The sequence below is a fragment of the Pleurodeles waltl genome, chromosome 8 (genome assembly GCF_031143425.1).
Source record: "Pleurodeles waltl isolate 20211129_DDA chromosome 8, aPleWal1.hap1.20221129, whole genome shotgun sequence".
In the NCBI taxonomy this organism is placed as follows: Eukaryota; Metazoa; Chordata; class Amphibia; order Caudata; family Salamandridae; genus Pleurodeles; species Pleurodeles waltl.
This window is the reverse complement of record NC_090447.1, coordinates 987,387,001-987,409,857: the sequence shown is the minus strand read 5'-3', so window position 1 is coordinate 987,409,857 and position 22,857 is coordinate 987,387,001. Positions and strand designations below refer to the sequence as shown.

At 46.4% G+C, this 22,857-nt stretch overlaps 1 protein-coding gene across 17 annotated transcripts in view; it reads right to left on the bottom strand.

Moving 5' to 3' along the window:
- MYCBP2 (MYC binding protein 2) overlaps positions 1-22,857 on the bottom strand; it is a 1,769,078-nt gene that overhangs the window by 1,255,159 nt on the left and 491,062 nt on the right. For all 17 annotated transcript variants that reach the window (XM_069205243.1, XM_069205245.1, XM_069205247.1 and 14 more), the window contains 2 exons: positions 20,506-20,631; positions 19,926-20,053 (listed from right to left, as the gene is read on the bottom strand). In XM_069205243.1, coding sequence (XP_069061344.1) covers positions 19,926-20,053; positions 20,506-20,631 — 254 coding nt within the window. The remainder of the gene's footprint in view (positions 1-19,925; positions 20,054-20,505; positions 20,632-22,857) is intronic.

The window sequence follows — 22,857 nt, the reverse complement described above, 5'->3', positions numbered from 1 at the left end:
GCCTACATAAGAGAGAGATATGGATGCTTGGGAACAAATCTACACTACACTTTTTCATGGTGAACATCTGCAGACAGAGACTGCTGAAACCGGAGTAGTGTGTGAGTTATGGACTCACCGAATCATCTGAAATTACATTGGAAACTTACTAAAGTGAACTAATTTGGTGAGTACTTGCATGACATGTATGCTGGTCATGAGCTAATGAGTGAAGGGGGTGTGGGTAAAGGGCGGGAGGGGGTTGGTCTTCTGATCCTTTCTGATCATTCATAATTTTACTTCTGCTGGCCACAGGGTTGTAGGCCGAGGTTTTGTACTCCTTCCAAATAATTCTATAAATAGAACTCATCCATGAAGAGACCTCATAGTGGGTGTTTAGGAAGCTGGCTCTTTAAATAGTGGATCAAAAAGATGTACACTTTGTAAAGAGTCCAAGCAAACCCCAGAGGAATTACAGACGCACAAATGACACCCCAAATTCTTTCTCTTGTAGTAGTGTGGGCGAGCAGTTAGGCATATCAGAAGGTAGTGCCAAGCATGTATTGAATACAAAAAGACAGTAAGCAAGACACACTCAAAGAAATTTGACACTAATTTATAAAAAATAACATACTTTTATATAAATAAATGTTTATACCAAGATTGGAATCCGGTGGGTACTTTCAGAGTTAAGACTTTTTACAGGTTTCGAAAGATGACAGTAAAGTTTTTGAGAGCTAATGCTATCCTATGGAGGTGGGGGGGGGAGGGAGGGGGGGGCGGGAAGAGACATCTACTCCATGGGGCTAACTTGTCAGCGACTTACAGGACCCATCATCTATGGAGCAAGGTCCAAGGCAACAACAACAGGTTACTTCGGGAGTGACGTGAACGCAGACTTCGACCACATGGTGTGGAGCTGCCCCGACCTGCGACAGGGCTGGGGCAATGTGTTGGCGGACCTCTCTCAACTGCTGGAAAGGGATTTGGCCCTATCCCCCAATGTGTGCCTATTGGGTCTTAGAACGGGACTCCCACGTGGGAAGGTGAGGGGCCGTTTTCTGGACTTGGCTCTGGTTTTATACCGGAGACTGTTTACCTTGGGGTGGAAGTAGAGAAGTGGGCCAGAGCAGAACTGCAGATACTGAAGAGAGAGGAGGAGCGTAGACTCCGCCAGACCCCCATCGCTCCAGAATGGGAGGAGATACTGACAAAATGGGAGGGGATGCTGAGGGGTACGGACACAACTAGAGAGGGAATGACACAAAAATAAAACTAAAGGACAAGATAGAGGCTGGGAATGACAATTCCTGGGGTAGGGAAGGATGAATCCAGGGTTTGGAACCTAGAAGACACTAGAAGGGAAGAGAAGACAGATATGGGATACACGGCCCAAGATCACAGAAATGACCGATTGGGGTTAGAGGGAAACAGGTATTATTTGAGGGAGTTATCGTCTTGGGATTAAAAAGGGACAGATAGCATGAAAAGTGCCAACCCTGCTCCAAAGGGTAACGGAGAAGTGGTTGACTTCAGATACTGGAACCGCCTGCCCATACAAGTTCCATCGCACCATTAACCTGTTTAATTTTAGTTAGACTGTTTTAGATGTACAACAATCAGATCGATGGCATAGCTCTCATATGAAGCACAAGTAAATGCACAGGGCTTCAGAATTAGACCATAAACAATTAAAATTGATGTAAAGGTAAAAGAAAGTATGTGATATTCGACCAAAGTATGTAACACCCTGAGCTGCATGGGAAACACCAGCTGCCACACCAAATCATTCTGTATTTGTATAACAGCAAATTGTTAATAAAAATATTTAAAACGAAAAAAACAGGCTACTTCGGGAGGCACTGTAGAATCCAGGTGCAGGGGTGCCTTTTATGATTGGGTACCCTAATGTTATCCTATGGGAAAAGAAACATGCAGTATTCGGGCACTTAGCAACGACATACAGGACTGTTCTTATGAAGTTAAATAAGTAGGGGCAAAGTCCAATGCAGCACCAACAGGTCATTTTGGGAGTGTAGGAAGCTGGGTTCTGATTGCAGTACACTTCCCCAACATTTTGCCTGGTTTATGATGCAACTTTGACTGAAGTGCACTGCGTTTCTGCTAACCAGGGCCCAAGTGCCAGTGTTCCTTTACCCAAAAAAGACCCCTGGTCACTTGATCTCCAAATGGACAGGCCCTTTAGCACCTCTTTAAGTCCCTAGTAAATGGTCCCCCTGATACCTAGGGCATGGGTACTGAAGAGGGCCCCTTATATCTGCAGTACAACTTGTGCCACAGTAAGGGTCCCAGCACCAACCTATACAGACTGCCATTGCAGGCTGCAGACAAGGAGCTCCCTAAAAGTCAAAACATAACATTGCACACAGCCTGTGTTCCATATCCCCTAAACACTGCATGTAACATTTGTAAGTCACCCCTACAGCAGGCCTCACAGCCCTAAGGTAGGGTCCATTATATTACATGTGTGGACATATCTGCAAGATCAAATATGCCCCTGCTATGTCTTTGTCGATTCTTAGACATAAGTTAACAGTTAACAGTTAAAAGCCTTTTCAAATACATGTACTGGACACTGGTCAATACAAGGTCCCCAGCTATATCATGGCTGGACTGAAAATAGGGATGTTTGGTATCAAACGTCTCGTATTAATAATCCCTCACTGATTCTAGTGCCCCCTGAAAGCTTACAGACTGCTGGTGAGCTTCCCTGACCAGTTCTAACCAGTCTACCACCAACGGGTGAGAATCTGACTGGGGTGGGAGGGAGGGGGAAGAGGGTGCTCTTTGGAACTCAGAAATCAAGCCTGCTCGGGTAGGGGTGTCACACACTCCTCCACATGGGATGTCCTGTATTCCTAGTCAGGAGCTTCAAAGAAGCCCACTGCCTTTGGTATGCAAAACTGGCCTTCTCCAATGGAGGATGCCCACCCCCTCACCCGGCACCTGGACAGGCTGGAAAATCAGCTATGCAGGAGGTGGGTCACACTTCCAGACTGGGCACACCCCTATGGTGACCAGCCTGAAGTGGAACCAACCTTCTCGGTGGAATTTAGGAACTCTAGGCAGTGTGACACCGACTCCCAACAGGAAGTGGTCATCTAGGGAGTGTTGTGACCCCAGGTTGAAGTAGCCTATTGGCTACTACCCTTCACTCCCCTTAACGCCCCCTAAATTGAGTATTTAGGGAATCCCCAATACCAGATCTTCACTAGACACAAAAGAAGGAGCGGACAAGAAGCCTGCTGGACCATACAACAGAGAGGTGCCAACTCTGCTAGCCTGCCTGCTGCACCCGACCCTTGAGAATCAATAGACCAGTCCCGCAGCTGCAGCTTTCTAGAACCTGGGGAACCTGCCCAGTGCTCTACAAATTGCCATGAAGATCTCCCTGGGAGCAGAGGTGCTGCTTCCCTACATCTGCAGGCACCAATGAAAGTAATGAGAGGACCAGGACTGCAAAAAACCCGACGTCAGACATCACTATTGCACACAAGCTGCCTTCCCCGAGCTGATGTGGGCCAACAGTGTCTGCATGGTCCCCAGGACCTTCAGAGACGGAGCCCACCCTGAGTCTGCACACTGTGGACTTGGAGAAAGCGTCTGCAGCCTGCTTCTGCAGATCCCCCCCCCCTCCCCCTTGCAACCTAAAGTGACCAGGAGACCAAGACCTGACCCCCTCAGGACACCTCTGCACTAGTCTGGGCCGGACCGAGGAGAAGAGAACCAAGGGTGTCCCCATGTTTCCCAGCCTCATGAGACATGAACCCACTTGTTGGTTTGGTCGGACTGGACCCCTAGTCCACGCCTGCAGACTATTTCTGCGCCCCCTCTGCAACCACAAGGAATTTCAGCGACGGACTTGATGCCAGAAGACACCATTGCACCCGCGCCCCACAGCCTGAGGAAATGTGGACCAGCGGTGTCCACAGGTGCCCTAGGACCTCAAGGGTCAAGCCTCCCCACAGTGCGTTCCACTAGAGCGATTTTCCAGTCTGCCACTGCAGCAACTTTGTAACTGGACTGATCCCCACAGACTTACACCTGACGGTGAAATGCACCCCAGAATCTGGCTGCCCCCGTGCCACCTGAGGTGACATGCTGGTGTGGCCTTGGGCCTTGCCCCATACTTACCCTAAGTCCAGGAGACTGGTCCTGTAAGTCGCTGTACCATACCTGTAAGCAGTGCTTGTTCTACCTCCTTAGGATAACATTACCACATCTAAAAAATGCACTGTATACTTTTAAAAACTCTATGAATTCCTAAATTGAAAAGTACTCACCTGATTCCGGTGATCCTGGTATCAATAGTTATATAAAAGTATGTGTTATTTATATACATTTGTGTCTGATTTCTTTATTGAGTGTGTGTCTCACTTACTGTATGTGTGCATGCCTTACATGGTTAGAAATACCCTCTGATATGCCTAACTGCTCGACCACACTACCCAAAAAGGGCATTTGGGAAGTCATATGTGCCTCTGTGATACTTCTGGGGTTTGTCTGGACTCTTTTCACATTGTACCTCATTTTGGTCCACTACATAAAGAGCCAGCTTCCTAAAGTGAGGGACTGAGGCATCTGGGTGTAGAGGTGCTTTTAAGCCTCGGGTGCCCTAATGTTATCCTGTGGGAAAGAAACGAACACTGGATACAGGTACTTAGGAATGACTTGCAAGACTGTTCTTTTGGACTTTAGGTAACTATCAAGCAAGGTCCAATGCCACACCAACAGTCTACCTCAGTGGTGGCTCTGGGGCGTCTGGGTGCAGACGTGTGTTACGACTTTAGGTGTCCCATTCATTTCAATGGAGATCATTCCAGTCAAAGAGGCTGCAAGCAAGGACTGAGCAGCCAGTAAGGGGGGAACCCAAAGAGGGGCTCGACCCTTGGGATCTTCGGGTACGAAGGGACACAGTTGGCCCACTTCCCCTCAGGCTGTGGGCCTCGGGAGCAGTGGTGTCTTTTGGCTTCTGGTTTCGAGATACTCTCGGTTGGAGGCAGCCTGCAGAAATAGGCTGCAGGCAGTACTGGGAAGTCCACTGTTGGCAACTCCAAGGTAGGCTTTGGCTCCGGAGCGCTTGGGGACCACGCTGGCACAGTTGGCGCACTTCAACAGGGGGTGGGGGAGGGTTGGCACAGGTGCAGTGGTGCCATCTGGTGTCAGGTTTTGCTGGTCCGGAGTCCTCAAGAGTCTTCTTTAGTGCCTGTAGGGAAGCAGCTCCACTACACTACAGGAGATTCTGGTTACTTCACGAAGTGCTGGCAGCACTCACTCACTTTTTAGAGGTAGAACAGCTGCAGGACTAGTCACCTTTGGCGCAACTGTCAAGGACAACAGGCAGGACAGCGGGGTTGTGGCCAAGTAAGGTGCTGCTCCTCAGTTCTTGTTTTTCACATCTCCTTGGGTCCTTCTTCTGTAGTCCAGCGAATCTGAGGTCCTAGTATCAGGTGGTCCCCTAATTGCTCAATTGAGGGGAGTGAAGGGTAGCAGCCAAAGGGCTGTTTACCCTAGGGGTCAATACACCCCGTAGATGACCACTTCCTTTGGGGAGTGGGCAACTCCCTGTCCCAGAATTCCTAATTCCAATACACACTCACTATGCCTAGGAAATGACAAAAGACATAGTTGGGGCATATCTGCTCATGCAGATATACCCTTGCCTGAAATATAATGCACCATGCCTTAGGGTTGTAAGGCCTGCTGTACAGGTGACTTACAAATATTACAGTGTTAAGGGACATGGCACACAGGCTGTGTGCCATGTGTTGTTTTCACTTTTAACTGCACCAAGACACGCAGTCTGCAAGTGCTAGGTGAGTGGTCCCTGAGGGTGGCACAATACGTGCAACTACTGCAACACGGAAAAAAACAGTTTCCTACAGGCTGGTTATGCAAACTCTCACAGACTATAGGCAGTGACTATCCACAATAACATGAAATCATTCAGCAAGCTCAGTGAATGAAGAACATAGGCTTCTACTGACCCTATTCTACAGATATACAGCTTAGGCATGCTCTCTGCCCCTGCCTAGCCAACAAACTGAGCACTTCAGTGTTGTAGGGGGCAAAAAGATGTCAAAGGCTTACAAATCACTAATCAGCCGCACTCTGACAACTTCAAACCCTCAGGCAGGGCTGAGAATAGGGTCTGGACCATTAGAGGACACAGAATGATATGGGGTCCTTATGCACCTAGGAAGATAGCTATATTAGCAAGGCTGAGCTTTATTTCAACTGACAACGGTTAGGTCATATGAATAATGACTCCTCTCCCACTTGCCTCTATGGCTGATAGGACGAGGGAGATTTGCATCATCATTAAGAACATCTGGGACAAACTAATATGCCAAAACAGCATGCGCAGTAGTGAAGGTGCTTAGCAGACACATTACGAATACCCCACAGATAGCATTGTTGACTACCACGGAGGACCTGGGTTTCACAAAGTATGACAAAGCGTTCATGAGACTGCAGCTTGCCCTTGCAAAGTGTGACAACATACAAAACTGTAGAAATCAGGAATACCCAAATATTTTTATATGGAAATCCAGTATGACCACCAAAAGATACTGGAATGGTCACTCTACATAACGGGGACCAACCTAAAAAAAACACCCAAAAAACATTTGGGGCGAGGGAGAGCAACAACACGACCTCATTAAAAATGTAAATTCCTCCACAGATCTTTAGACTAGAACGATATGGTTTGATATGGACTGTTTGTGGCTTTCATACATATTTCAGTGAGATAAAGAATCAAATGTTCCAAAAGTCATAATTATGCTTATTTTTAATATGGCTATGTAGTATAAATGGAACTAAAATGCTATTAGAAAACATGAAATACAGATATGTTAGAGACAGCTCAACATAAGTCATCTGTGAGGGCCTGTAAAATTTATACCAATGCAACCACTTCAGATGCATCTTTTCTTAAGGTTCTCTAGCACCAAAAAACAGTTGAAAAAAAAAAAGCCATGCTTTATCCTTTTGAGGTTCTTCCTCAAACAGTTTCCTACAAAAGTAGTTATTTTACCTTGTGACGGAAACTATAGTGCTGGTTGGCCAGTGAGGTCAAGTGGGATGAGAGACAGTAACCACATAGATTTAACTGTAGAAACAAACTTTCTGAAGTAATCAGCAATTACCCCTTTCTCGTAATGACTGTACCTCTTGTGTGACAATCTGTACATTTTATTTTATACTAACACTAAGCAAGCAATATGCTTTGTTTTCTGATACTCTAAATTAAATAATCTAAGTTGATTCAAAGTAGTCAGACACATGTGATATGCTTTTATTTCAATTCATGTAACTGTTTCATTAATGGATGCATTATACAAAATTAATGATGTAAGGTAGGCATTCCCAATCTGTCCATAAGGGTCATCCAAAAATTAGTGACACAAAGGATACAAGTATTCCTCTCCAAAACGGATGTTTTTCTTACCTCAAATCTGAGGTGCCCTGCTTTGCACCTGCTGGAGCTTGCCGTACTACACTAGGGATGCTGGAGGCATTAGTGAAGTGATTACTCCTCAGACACTGCTCAATAACAATCTCCACTGCAGTTCATGTGAGACTTCTTAAAGTATTTTGAAGCATCCTGGGGTAATCAGGGGTTAATGGGCTTCAGTGTGATAATTGGATTCTTTTATCTCTGGTACCCTGGGTGCAACCTTACGGCTGGACCCAAACTGAGCTCCAATTACACCAGTGAGTGTCTTAGTTTGTTCACCCTAAGGTTCCTAGTGCTCCCAGACACACCTCTCCTCTGTGACTTAGCATCTAGCCACACATGAAAATCTTTAAGCAGATCATGCCAAAAGTTCTCAACCCTATGGGTAGGGAGAACAGGAGTTCGAAGCTTACTGGGGGAGAAATTCAGGGCTCCATAAAACATACATTAACAATGTTCAGCTAGTGATGTTACTTTTCAAAAGAAAAAGTATTTTAATTCACACACAACTAAATACTGAACATAAAATTACAAATGTACACTATGGACACCAAACTGCTCTTGCCCTTATGAATGGTGTTTGACATAGTTTTCATTATGTAAACCCCCTTCCTACTGTATTTGTTAGAGGGTTACACCTCACAACACCTGTTCTCTCAGTACTTTGCAAAGAGTGCATGTTAATGCTTCTATCAGTTATGTCCATTGAAAATACTTATTGGGTTAGCTAACACAATTCGTCTTAATCAACATGCTGTAAAAACACATCAACAAAGAGGAACAGCCCAAGTCCCTCTGTTTAATGCTTTTAACACACTTTTTTTTTTTTACTATGGGTGACAGGAGGAGATATGAAATTAACAAAGAAATTATGTAAAATCACTGTCATTTAAGAAGAAGCCAAATAAGTGGGCTATTGAACATGGGAATCTTACCCATTTCGCTAAATTAATGGTGCCCACTTGTATATAAAGCATCGTGGAATTACAAACAATGTAAATTAGTCATTTCTGAGTACTTCACACACTCACCGATCCGATAAGCTATAGAAAATCATGGTATAATCTGAGTGGAGGTTCAGGACCACTTGCTCCTTAAAGCAATGGTCTTAAAGGAGAAGGAGATAAGCGCAGTCTCAAACAACTATAGGACTAAATCAAACAATCTTCCTAACAGCATGCAAGGGCTTCGTGAGGAATTGAGAGGCTATAGGTTAATCTAAGTTGGGAGCTGGGAGGAGGTTCTAATGCAACCACAAGAAGTAGCCATCTGATCTAACTTTAGACTAAAAAAAATGAAAGTGTTACATAACATGTAACACTGAGTTTTCAAAACACCCCCCTCCTCACAAGACTCTTCCAAGTATAAAAAGCATAAACCTATTCCCTATTCCTTGTTTCTGATGGTGACGAGTTAAGAGAATATGAGACAGTAATATCAGCCCTGATCAGAATACTTCTAGATGAACAGACTTGTGATAGCTATGGAAATATTCATCCACTTGAGAAGAGATCGCCTGCAAAAAATGCAGTAAAGTAAGAGTGGATGGAAAAACAACTGCAATAAGTCTGTAACATATGATGTCATCTAAGACTGTTGCCACAAATTGATGTTCATTGATAAGTCTAATGTGCGGACCTTTAACATACTTGTTTGTACCAAGCACCTATGAGCCTATTGTTGATTTGCATTTGTTTACTGTAGGAAGTTGGCTCTGTATGTGCTATTTCAAAGTAAGGAATAGCAGGCACAGAGTCCAAGGGTTCCCCTTAGAGGTAAAATAGTGGTAAAAATAGATAATACTAATGCTCTATTTTGTGGTAGTGTGGTCGAGCAGTAGGCTTATCCAAGGAGTAGTGTTAAGCATTTGTTGTACATACACATAGACAATAAATGAGGTACACCCACTCAGAGACAAATCCAGCCAATAGGTTTTTATATAGAAAAATATCTTTTCTTAGTTTATTTTAAGAACCACAGGTTCAAATTCTACATGTAATATCTCATTTGAAAGGTATTGCAGGTAAGTACTTTAGGAACTTTAAATCATAAAAATTGCATGTATACTTTTCAAGTTATTGACAAATAGCTGTTTTAAAAGTGGACACTTAGTGCAATTTTCACAGTTCCTGGGGGAGGTAAGTTTTTGTTAGTTTTACCAGGTAAGTAAGACACTTACAGGGTTCAGTTCTTGGTCCAAGGTAGCCCACCGTTGGGGGTTCAGAGCAACCCCAAAGTCACCACACCAGCAGCTCAGGGCCGGTCAGGTGCAGAGTTCAAAGTGGTGCCCAAAACACATAGGCTAGAATGGAGAGAAGGGGGTGCCCCGGTTCCGGTCTGCTTGCAGGTAAGTACCCGCGTCTTCGGAGGGCAGACCAGGGGGGTTTTGTAGGGCACCGGGGGGGACACAAGTCCACACAGAAATTTCACCCTCAGCGGCGCGGGGGCGGCCGGGTGCAGTGTAGAAACAAGCGTCGGGTTCGCAATGTTAGTCTATGAGAGATCTCGGGATCTCTTCAGCGCTGCAGGCAGGCAAGGGGGGGGTTCCTAGGGGAAACCTCCACTTGGGCAAGGGAGAGGGACTCCTGGGGGTCACTTCTCCAGTGAAAGTCCGGTCCTTCAGGTCCTGGGGGCTGCGGGTGCAGGGTCTCTCCCAGGCGTCGGGACTTTAGGTTCAAAGAGTCGCGGTCAGGGGAAGCCTCGGGATTCCCTCTGCAGGCGGCGCTGTGGGGGCTCAGGGGGGACAGGTTTTGGTACTCACAGTATCAGAGTAGTCCTGGGGTCCCTCCTGAGGTGTTGGATCGCCACCAGCCGAGTCGGGGTCGCCGGGTGCAGTGTTGCAAGTCTCACGCTTCTTGCGGGGAGCTTGCAGGGATCTTTAAAGCTGCTGGAAACAAAGTTGCAGCTTTTCTTGGAGCAGGTCCGCTGTCCTCGGGAGTTTCTTGTCTTTTCGAAGCAGGGGCAGTCCTCAGAGGATGTCGAGGTCGCTGGTCCCTTCGGAAGGCGTCGCTGGAGCAGGATCTTTGGAAGGCAGGAGACAGGCCGGTGAGTTTCTGGAGCCAAGGCAGTTGTCGTCTTCTGGTCTTCCTCTGCAGGGGTTTTTCAGCTAGGCAGTCCTTCTTCTTGTAGTTGCAGGAATCTAATTTTCTAGGGTTCAGGGTAGCCCTTAAATACTAAATTTAAGGGCGTGTTTAGGTCTGGGGGGTTAGTAGCCAATGGCTACTAGCCCTGAGGGTGGGTACACCCTCTTTGTGCCTCCTCCCAAGGGGAGGGGGTCACATTCCTAACCCTATTGGGGGAATCCTCCATCTGCAAGATGGAGGATTTCTAAAAGTTAGAGTCACCTCAGCTCAGGACACCTTAGGGGCTGTCCTGACTGGTCAGTGACTCCTCCTTGTTTTTCTCATTATCTTCTCCGGCCTTGCCGCCAAAAGTGGGGCCTGGCCGGAGGGGGCGGGCAACTCCACTAGCTGGAGTGTCCTGCTGGGTTGGCACAAAGGAGGTGAGCCTTTGAGGCTCACCGCCAGGTGTGACAATTCCTGCCTGGGGGAGGTGTTAGCATCTCCACCCAGTGCAGGCTTTGTTACTGGCCTCAGAGTGACAAAGGCACTCTCCCCATGGGGCCAGCAACATGTCTCGGTTTGTGGCAGGCTGCTAAAACTAGTCAGCCTACACAGATAGTCGGTTAAGTTTCAGGGGGCACCTCTAAGGTGCCCTCTGGGGTGTATTTTACAATAAAATGTACACTGGCATCAGTGTGCATTTATTGTGCTGAGAAGTTTGATACCAAACTTCCCAGTTTTCAGTGTAGCCATTATGGTGCTGTGGAGTTCGTGTTTGACAGACTCCCAGACCATATACTCTTATGGCTACCCTGCACTTACAATGTCTAAGGTTTTGTTTAGACACTGTAGGGGTACCATGCTCCTGCACTGGTACCCTCACCTATGGTATAGTGCACCCTGCCTTAGGGCTGTAAGGCCTGCTAGAGGGGTGTCTTACCTACACTGCATAGGCAGTGAGAGGCTGGCATGGCACCCTGAGGGGAGTGCCATGTCGACTTACTCGTTTTGTTCTCACTAGCACACACAAGCTGGCAAGCAGTGTGTCTGTGCTGAGTGAGAGGTCTCCAGGGTGGCATAAGACATGCTGCAGCCCTTAGAGACCTTCCTTGGCATCAGGGCCCTTGGTACTAGAAGTACCAGTTACAAGGGACTTATCTGGATGCCAGGGTCTGCAAATTGTGGATACAAAAGTACAGGTTAGGGAAAGAACACTGGTGCTGGGGCCTGGTTAGCAGGCCTCAGCACACTTTCAATTGTAAACATAGCATCAGCAAAGGCAAAAAGTCAGGGGGCAACCATGCCAAGGAGGCATTTCCTTACACAACCCCCCCCCAAACGAAAGAGGATGAGACTAACCTTTCCCAAGAGAGTCTTCATTTTCTAAGTGGAAGAACCTGGAAAGGCCATCTGCATTGGCATGGGCAGTCCCAGGTCTGTGTTCCACTATAAAGTCCATTCCCTGTAGGGAGATGGACCACCTCAACAGTTTAGGATTTTCACCTTTCATTTGCATCAGCCATTTGAGAGGTCTGTGGTCAGTTTGAACTAGGAAGTGAGTCCCAAAGAGGTATGGTCTCAGCTTCTTCAGGGACCAAACCACAGCAAAGGCCTCCCTCTCAATGGCACTCCAACGCTGCTCCCTGGGGAGTAACCTCCTGCTAATGAAAGCAACAGGCTGGTCAAGGCCATCATCATTTGTTTGGGACAAAACTGCCCCTATCCCATGTTCAGAGGCATCAGTCTGCACAATGAACTGCTTAGAATAATCTGGAGCTTTGAGAACTGGTGCTGAGCACATTGCCTGTTTCAGGGTGTCAAAGGCCTGTTGGCATTCCACAGTCCAGTTCACTTTCTTGGGCATTTTCTTGGAGGTGAGTTCAGTGAGGGCTGTCACAATGGATCCATATCCCTTCACAAACCTCCTGTAATACCCAGTCAAGCCAAGGAATGCCCTGACTTGAGTCTGGGTTTTTGGAGCTACCCAGTCCAGAATAGTCTGGATCTTGGGTTGAAGTGGCTGAACTTGGCCTCCACCTACAAGGTGGCCCAAGTAAACCACAGTTCCCTGCCCTATCTGGCATTTGGATGCCTTGATAGAGAGGCCTGCAGATTGCAGAGCCTTCAAAACCTTCCTCAGGTGGACCAGGTGATCCTGCCAGGTGGAGCTAAAGACAGCAATATCATCAAGATAAGCTGTGCTAAAGGACTCCAAGCCAGCAAGGACTTGATTCACCAACCTTTGGAAGGTGGCAGGGGCATTCTTTAAACCAAAGGGCATAACAGTAAACTGATAATGCCCATCAGGTGTGGAGAATGCTGTCTTTTCTTTTGCTCCAGGTGCCATTTTTATTTGCCAGTACCCTGCTGTCAAGTCAAAGGTACTTAGAAATTTGGCAGCACCTAACTTATCAATGAGCTCATCAGCTCTTGGAATTGGATGGGCATCTGTCTTGGTGACAGAGTTGAGCCCTCTGTAGTCCACACAAAACCTCATCTCTTTCTTTCCATCTTTGGTGTGGGGTTTGGGGACTAAGACCACTGGGCTAGCCCAGGGGCTGTCAGAGCGCTCAATCACTCCCAATTCCAGCATCTTGTGGACTTCCACCTTGATGCTTTCCTTAACATGGTCAGACTGTCTGAAGATTTTGTTCTTGACAGGCATGCTGTCTCCTGTGTCCACATCATGGGTACACAGGTGTGTCTGACCAGGGGTTAGGGAGAACAGCTCAGGAAACTGTTGTAGGACTCTCCTACAATCAGCTTGCTGTTGGCCAGAGAGGGTGTCTGAGTAGATCACTCCATCTACTGTGCCATCTTTTGGGTCTGATGACAGAAGATCAGGGAGAGGTTCACTCTCTGCCTCCTGATCCTCATCTGTTACCATTAACAGATTCACATCAGCCCTGTCATGGAAGAGCTTAAGGCGGTTCACATGGATCACCCTCTTGGGGCTCCTGCTTGTGCCCAGGTCCACCAGGTAGGTGACCTGACTCTTCCTTTCTAGTACTGGGTAAGGGCCACTCCATTTGTCCTGGAGTGCCCTGGGAGCCACAGGCTCCAGAACCCAGACTTTCTGCCCTGGTTGGAACTCAACCAGTGCAGCCTTTTGGTCATACCAAAACTTCTGGAGCTGTTGGCTGGCCTCAAGGTTTTTGGTTGCCTTTTCCATGTACTCTGCCATTCTAGAGCGAAGGCCAAGTACATAGTCCACTATGTCTTGTTTTGGCTCATGGAGAGGTCTCTCCCAGCCTTCTTTAACAAGAGCAAGTGGTCCCCTTACAGGATGACCAAACAGAAGTTCAAAGGGTGAGAACCCTACTCCCTTCTGTGGTACCTCTCTGTAAGCGAAAAGCAGACATGGCAAGAGGACATCCCATCTCCTTTTGAGCTTTTCTGGGAGCCCCATGATCATGCCTTTTAATGTCTTGTTGAATCTCTCAACCAAGCCATTAGTTTGTGGATGGTATGGTGTAGTGAATTTATAAGTCACTCCACACTCATTCCACATGTGCTTTAGGTATGCTGACATGAAGTTGGTACCTCTGTCAGACACCACCTCCTTAGGGAAACCCACTCTGGTAAAGATACCAATGAGGGCCTTGGCTACTGCAGGGGCAGTAGTCGACCTAAGGGGAATAGCTTCAGGATACCTGGTAGCATGATCCACTACTACCAGGATATACATATTTCCTGAGGCTGTGGGAGGTTCTAGTGGACCAACTATGTCCACACCCACTCTTTCAAAGGGAACCCCCACCACTGGAAGTGGAATGAGGGGGGCCTTTGGATGCCCACCTGTCTTACCACTGGCTTGACAGGTGGGGCAGGAGAGGCAAAACTCCTTAACCATGTTGGACATATTGGGCCAGTAGAAGTGGTTGACTAACCTCTCCCACGTCTTGGTTTGTCCCAAATGTCCAGCAAGGGGAATGTCATGGGCCAATGTTAGGATGAACTTCCTGAACAGCTGAGGCACTACCACTCTCCTAGTGGCACCAGGTTTGGGGTCTCTGGCCTCAGTGTACAGGAGCCCATCTTCCCAATAGACCCTATGTGTTCCATTTTTCTTGCCTTTGGACTCTTCAGCAGCTTGCTGCCTAAGGCCTTCAAGAGAGGGACAGGTTTCTTGTCCCTTACACAGCTCCTCCCTTGAGGGTCCCCCTGGGCCTAAGAGCTCAACCTGATAAGGTTCAAGCTCCAAAGGCTCAGTTCCCTCAGAGGGCAGACCTTCTTCCTGAGAAGAGAGGTTCCTTTTGTTTTGCTGTGTTGCAGTTGGTTTCCCAACTGACTTTCCTGTTCTCTTGGTAGGCTGGGCCATTCTTCCAGACTCCAGCTCTACTTGTTCACCCTGTGCCTTGCACTGTGCTCTTGTTTTCACACACACCAGTTCAGGGATACCCAGCATTGCTGCATGGGTTTTTAGTTCTACCTCAGCCCATGCTGAGGACTCCAGGTCATTTCCAAGCAGACAGTCCACTGGGATATTTGAGGAGACCACCACCTGTTTCAGGCCATTGACCCCTCCCCATTCTAAAGTAACCATTGCCATGGGATGTACTTTTCTCTGATTGTCAGCGTTGGTGACTGTGTAAGTTTTTCCAGTCAGGTATTGGCCAGGGGAAACCAGTTTCTCTGTCACCATGGTGACACTGGCACCTGTATCCCTCAGGCCCTCTATTCTAGTCCCATTAATTAAGAGTTGCTGTCTGTATTTTTGCATGTTAGGCGGCCAGACAGCTAGTGTGGCTAAATCCACCCCACCCTCAGAAACTAGAGTAGCTTCAGTGTGGACCCTGATTTGCTCTGGGCACACTGTTGATCCCACTTGGAGACTAGCCATACCAGTGTTACCTGGATGGGAGTTTGGAGGGGAACCTTTCTTGGGACAGGCCTTGTCTCCAGTTTGGTGTCCATGCTGTTTACAGCTATGACACCAGGCCTTTTTGGGATCAAAGTTTTTACCCTTGTACCCATTGTTTTGTGAAGAGGCTCTGGGCCCACCCTCCTGTGCAGGTTTTTGGGGGCCTGTAGAAGACTCTTTACTATTTTTAGTTTTGGTTGTCTCATCACCCTTCCCCTGGGGAGTCTTTGTGACCCCTTTCTTTTGGTCACCCCCTGTTGAAGTCTTGGACACCCTTGTCTTGACCCAATGGTCCGCCTTCTTTCCCAATTCTTGGGGAGAAATTGGTCCTAGGTCTACCAGATGCTGATGCAGTTTATCATTGAAACAATTACTTAACAGGTGTTCTTTCACAAATAAATTGTACAGCCCATCATAATTACTTACACCACTGCCTTGAATCCAACCATCTAGTGTTTTCACTGAGTAGTCTACAAAGTCAACCCAGGTCTGGCTCGAGGATTTTTGAGCCCCCCTGAATCTAATCCTATACTCCTCAGTGGAGAATCCAAAGCCCTCAATCAGGGTACCCTTCATGAGGTCATAAGATTCTGCATCTTGTCCAGAGAGTGTGAGGAGTCTATCCCTACACTTTCCTGTGAACATTTCCCAAAGGAGAGCACCCCAGTGAGATCTGTTCACTTTTCTGGTTACACAAGCCCTCTCAAAAGCTGTGAACCATTTGGTGATGTCATCACCATCTTCATATTTAGTTACAATCCCTTTAGGGATTTTCAACATGTCAGGAGAATCTCTGACCCTATTTATGTTGCTGCCACCATTGATGGGTCCTAGGCCCATCTCTTGTCTTTCCCTCTCTATGGCTAGGATCTGTCTTTCCAAAGCCAATCTTTTGGCCATCCTGGCTAACTGGATGTCCTCTTCACTGGGGTTATCCTCAGTGATTTCAGAGGTGTTGGTCTCTCCTGTGAGGGAACCAGCATCTCTGACTATTATTTTTGGAGTCAGGGTTTGAGGGACCCTGTTCTCCCTAGATAGGACTGGTAGGGGGGAATTTTCCTCCAAGTCACTATCCTCTTCCTCTGAGTTGCCACCCTCAGAGGGGTTGGCCTTTTCAAACTCTGCCAAAAGCTCCTGGAGCTGTATTTTGGTAGGTTTGGGGCCCATTGTTATTTTCTTTATTTTACAGAGTGACCTTAGCTCCCTCATCTTAAGATGGAGGTAAGGTGTGGTGTCGAGTTCCACCACAGTCACATCTGTGCTAGACATTTTGCTTCTAAAAGTTGGAATACTTTTTAAGAATCTACAACTGGTTCTAGAATCTAATTCAAACTTTTACAAACTTTTAAACTCTAAAAGAGATGCTAAACAGGATCTAACACAAGGCCCTAGCAGGTCTTTTAAGAATTTAGAAAACTTTTCAAATTGCAAAAATCAATTTCTAATGACAATTTTGGAATTTGTCGTGTGATCAGGTATTGGCTGAGTAGTCCAGCAAATGCAAAGTCTTGTACCCCACCGCTGATCCACCAATGTAGGAAGTTGGCTCTGTATGTGCTATTTCAAAGTAAGGAATAGCAGGCACAGAGTCCAAGGGTTCCCCTTAGAGGTAAAATAGTGGTAAAAATAGATAATACTAATGCTCTATTTTGTGGTAGTGTGGTCGAGCAGTAGGCTTATCCAAGGAGTAGTGTTAAGCATTTGTTGTACATACACATAGACAATAAATGAGGTACACCCACTCAGAGACAAATCCAGCCAATAGGTTTTTATATAGAAAAATATCTTTTCTTAGTTTATTTTAAGAACCACAGGTTCAAATTCTACATGTAATATCTCATTTGAAAGGTATTGCAGGTAAGTACTTTAGGAACTTTAAATCATAAAAATTGCATGTATACTTTTCAAGTTATTGACAAATAGCTGTTTTAAAAGTGGACACTTAGTGCAATTTTCACAGTTCCTGGGGGAGGTAAGTTTTTGTTAGTTTTACCAGGTAAGTAAGACACTTACAGGGTTCAGTTCTTGGTCCAAGGTAGCCCACCGTTGGGGGTTCAGAGCAACCCCAAAGTCACCACACCAGCAGCTCAGGGCCGGTCAGGTGCAGAGTTCAAAGTGGTGCCCAAAACACATAGGCTAGAATGGAGAGAAGGGGGTGCCCCGGTTCCGGTCTGCTTGCAGGTAAGTACCCGCGTCTTCGGAGGGCAGACCAGGGGGGTTTTGTAGGGCACCGGGGGGGACACAAGTCCACACAGAAATTTCACCCTCAGCGGCGCGGGGGCGGCCGGGTGCAGTGTAGAAACAAGCGTCGGGTTCGCAATGTTAGTCTATGAGAGATCTCGGGATCTCTTCAGCGCTGCAGGCAGGCAAGGGGGGGTTCCTCGGGGAAACCTCCACTTGGGCAAGGGAGAGGGACTCCTGGGGGTCACTTCTCCAGTGAAAGTCCGGTCCTTCAGGTCCTGGGGGCTGCGGGTGCAGGGTCTCTCCCAGGCGTCGGGACTTTAGGTTCAAAGAGTCGCGGTCAGGGGAAGCCTCGGGATTCCCTCTGCAGGCGGCGCTGTGGGGGCTCAGGGGGGACAGGTTTTGGTACTCACAGTATCAGAGTAGTCCTGGGGTCCCTCCTGAGGTGTTGGATCGCCACCAGCCGAGTCGGGGTCGCCGGGTGCAGTGTTGCAAGTCTCACGCTTCTTGCGGGGAGCTTGCAGGGATCTTTAAAGCTGCTGGAAACAAAGTTGCAGCTTTTCTTGGAGCAGGTCCGCTGTCCTCGGGAGTTTCTTGTCTTTTCGAAGCAGGGGCAGTCCTCAGAGGATGTCGAGGTCGCTGGTCCCTTCGGAAGGCGTCGCTGGAGCAGGATCTTTGGAAGGCAGGAGACAGGCCGGTGAGTTTCTGGAGCCAAGGCAGTTGTCGTCTTCTGGTCTTCCTCTGCAGGGGTTTTTCAGCTAGGCAGTCCTTCTTCTTGTAGTTGCAGGAATCTAATTTTCTAGGGTTCAGGGTAGCCCTTAAATACTAAATTTAAGGGCGTGTTTAGGTCTGGGGGGTTAGTAGCCAATGGCTACTAGCCCTGAGGGTGGGTACACCCTCTTTGTGCCTCCTCCCAAGGGGAGGGGGTCACATTCCTAACCCTATTGGGGGAATCCTCCATCTGCAAGATGGAGGATTTCTAAAAGTTAGAGTCACCTCAGCTCAGGACACCTTAGGGGCTGTCCTGACTGGTCAGTGACTCCTCCTTGTTTTTCTCATTATCTTCTCCGGCCTTGCCGCCAAAAGTGGGGCCTGGCCGGAGGGGGCGGGCAACTCCACTAGCTGGAGTGTCCTGCTGGGTTGGCACAAAGGAGGTGAGCCTTTGAGGCTCACCGCCAGGTGTGACAATTCCTGCCTGGGGGAGGTGTTAGCATCTCCACCCAGTGCAGGCTTTGTTACTGGCCTCAGAGTGACAAAGGCACTCTCCCCATGGGGCCAGCAACATGTCTCGGTTTGTGGCAGGCTGCTAAAACTAGTCAGCCTACACAGATAGTCGGTTAAGTTTCAGGGGGCACCTCTAAGGTGCCCTCTGGGGTGTATTTTACAATAAAATGTACACTGGCATCAGTGTGCATTTATTGTGCTGAGAAGTTTGATACCAAACTTCCCAGTTTTCAGTGTAGCCATTATGGTGCTGTGGAGTTCGTGTTTGACAGACTCCCAGACCATATACTCTTATGGCTACCCTGCACTTACAATGTCTAAGGTTTTGTTTAGACACTGTAGGGGTACCATGCTCCTGCACTGGTACCCTCACCTATGGTATAGTGCACCCTGCCTTAGGGCTGTAAGGCCTGCTAGAGGGGTGTCTTACCTACACTGCATAGGCAGTGAGAGGCTGGCATGGCACCCTGAGGGGAGTGCCATGTCGACTTACTCGTTTTGTTCTCACTAGCACACACAAGCTGGCAAGCAGTGTGTCTGTGCTGAGTGAGAGGTCTCCAGGGTGGCATAAGACATGCTGCAGCCCTTAGAGACCTTCCTTGGCATCAGGGCCCTTGGTACTAGAAGTACCAGTTACAAGGGACTTATCTGGATGCCAGGGTCTGCCAATTGTGGATACAAAAGTACAGGTTAGGGAAAGAACACTGGTGCTGGGGCCTGGTTAGCAGGCCTCAGCACACTTTCAATTGTAAACATAGCATCAGCAAAGGCAAAAAGTCAGGGGGCAACCATGCCAAGGAGGCATTTCCTTACATTTACTAAAAAGAACAATAAAACATTTTAAAAAGGGACATTACATTGAAGAATTTGAGCTGCATGAAAGTGAAAAAGATGGATTTATCAGGAAAAGCCAAACACTGTTGATCTGGTATTCTCTCATAGCACACCAGAGGTAAGGCTTAAGCATGGATGTTACACAACCACTACAAGGCAACACAAACTAGAAAATTAAAGATGACTCCTAGGAAGCGTTATTATCATGATTGAATCTGGGATGTTTTTACGATTCAAGAGTTGGCAGTCAGATTTAAAAAGATAGAATAATTCAGCATAAAAATGGTAATCACCTTACCTTGATCTTAGCAGTGTATTCCCCTCTACCACCAAAGAGTCCTAAACCTCCAAGCAAAATGTCAGCATCAGCACAGAAACGAATGGCCTCTACAGAATGTGCAGAGTAGCCCCAGCCACCTCCATGACCTAAATGAAAAATATTACATGTAAGGCTTTAGATGGTTGCATTTGAAAAACAAGGGAGTATTTTTAGTGGATAAAAACAAGGTCAGCTTCAGATTTGTAAAACATAAGAGAATTCACAACATTTATTCAAATAAGGAAGTTTTCATGATAAATTTTGGGAAATAAGAAGTACGCTAGATCATAAAGGCATTTAAAGAAGAGTTAAGAGTCCTATATGAACTGAAAGAATATTAATTTGGCACAGAGAAATTTGAATATCTCCATTTTGGATACCGGAATGCAGGAGGTGAAAATTAATTCAAAGTGACAAGCAATCATTATGAAATTATGATATAAGAAGCGTATATCTATTTGAAATGGCAAACGTAGTCATTAGGAAATATGTGCTATGAATCTAGTCTCTACAGCATTACATATCACAGAAAATCTACTTATGTGCAAACAAATCATACTTTCAAATCGATTTACAACGCTGTAATCCTCCTTTGAATAAACTTTCAAAACGGCCTGAGTTTCCTCCTCCGCACTTGCCACTCCCATTTTTAAGTCCTGCATAGCAGCCAATGTGTCAAGACAACCTGAAACAAAGCATTAACAGTTAAAACATTCTGTTTTATTACATTAAACTTCAAATTATCACAGATGTTGCAGATTATGCAACACTGTTAAAGAAGTCAGTGCTTTAAGATTCACATCCTGTGTTGATCATAGATCTGAGAGATTGATTCTGCTTTGCAGGGATTCCCACTGTTCTTTTGAGAGACCCCGTTTTAAATAGTTATTCCACACACTTCAATAAACTACCATTTAAGAGATCGGGGTCGGGTGTTATGTCTCTAACTGAGTGAGATCAAGAACTAGATCTGCCAAATCTTAACACGTTTCTCAGCAGATTCCTAACCCCCCACTGTGGCCTGGTGTGTGTTAAGCACCTATACCTTATACCAGGTCCCGGTATCACCTATTAGTGAGGTGTAGACAGTGTCTATGAAGCCAGGGCTCTCTAGAGGTAGCTGTGGATGAGCAGCAAAAACTTATTTAAGAGACATGCAAAGCTTATGCAGTACCACTACAGTCACACAGCACCTTCACACATGAAAGAACCACAAAGTGTTACAAAAATAAAGGTACTTTATAGGCAATACTCCACTAGGAATAGAGTTAACACGCTAATATACATATTAGAAGTCAGTGACTAGCATTAGAAGCAACAGCTAACAGTAAAACAATAGAAAATAGTGAAGACACTAGGGGGAGGCCAAACCATATACTACGTAAGTGGAATGCGAAAGGCTGTTACACGCCCAAGGAAGTGGAATCTGTAGAGGGGAGCTGGAGGGACTGAGAACCCCAAAAGGTAAGTACCAGGGTGCGCCCCCCCCCCCCCCCAACCACCAGGAGAGAAGAGGTAAGTACCTAGTTTCCCCCACGCCCATAGGTATACTTTGGGAAAGGACTGTGCAAGACCCAAGGAAGACTGGAAGAAACCAAAGATGGATCCTCATGGAAGAGGGCAAATCCTCGTATCTAAACAGGGTCCCTGAGCTAGATACAGAGAGTAACACACAGGGAAGCAATACTATGAGTATAACGTAGTTTACTCTCCATTAACATAGCAAACATAGGAATGGAAATCTTAAATTCAAATATACAACATACAATATATTTCAATTTAGATATTTATTATAGCTAATTAAACATTCAGTTCGCACATAATATAATCAACATAGAATCAACCAAAAAAATATAATACAACCCCCTACCCTAAATGAAACATACATATATGAAAACATAAATAACATACCAGTAAATACGCAAAAATAAACAAATAACACAGAACCAACAAAATCACAAAATAGTATACATACAAATTTACAACCGCCTCATACATGAGAGGATATTTAAACAGCACAATAAAGTTACTGCTTTGATGCTACAATTATGCGTTGTAGTTTGGATTGTATAAAATTCAACATAATAACAGCCAATTCTAGGTTATAATTTCCTGATTCAAATTCTCGTGTTACAGGCCTGATGGTAGCCAATCCTGGTCAGGGCTTCAAATTTGCCAATTTCAAACACTTCATGCCAATGTTCAAGACATGCCAATTTACAAGCCGACGCGCGTTTCGGTGAGTGAAGAAAAATATAAATACACCTTCATCAGGACTTTATGATTCAGTATAATTGGCATACGTACATCTTGTAATCTGCCTTAGATATGAAAGAACTTAGATATCCCTTACAGGCTGGATTAAACACTCTCCAACTTCAAATTTGTAGTCCAAAATGAAGGACTAACACATGGATATAGCTAAATGAAGCTATGCTTTCTCACTCTGATTGAGGCTTCTGGTCTTGTTTTCTCCCATTCTCTCGCTGGCTACATGGGAGTGGACCAACGACGAAGTGTGCAGCATCTCGGGGTGAGTTACTGGGTGTCAATCTATCAGGATTTGAAAAATCGCAGCTAATAACTCATTACACGTGTCAGGGTGATTCATGCATGCTGCGCTGTTCAAGCAGGCCCACGCCACGCAAAACGCTACAACAATCAACACGCGCCTTCCCATGCAGATTAACTCACTTCTGGAATTCTGAAGGGACCTCATGATCTGGGTGTTCAAATGAGCCCCTGGGACCTGAAAGCGCGTGGATACTTGTCGGGTGATTAGCTGCGATTTTTCAAATCCTGATAGATTGACACCCAGTAACAAGATTCAAGATGGCATAATCAAGTGGCCACCTGGAGGAGCTCTGGGCACCACCCCTGAGGTGGTGATGGACAGAGGAGTGGCTACTCC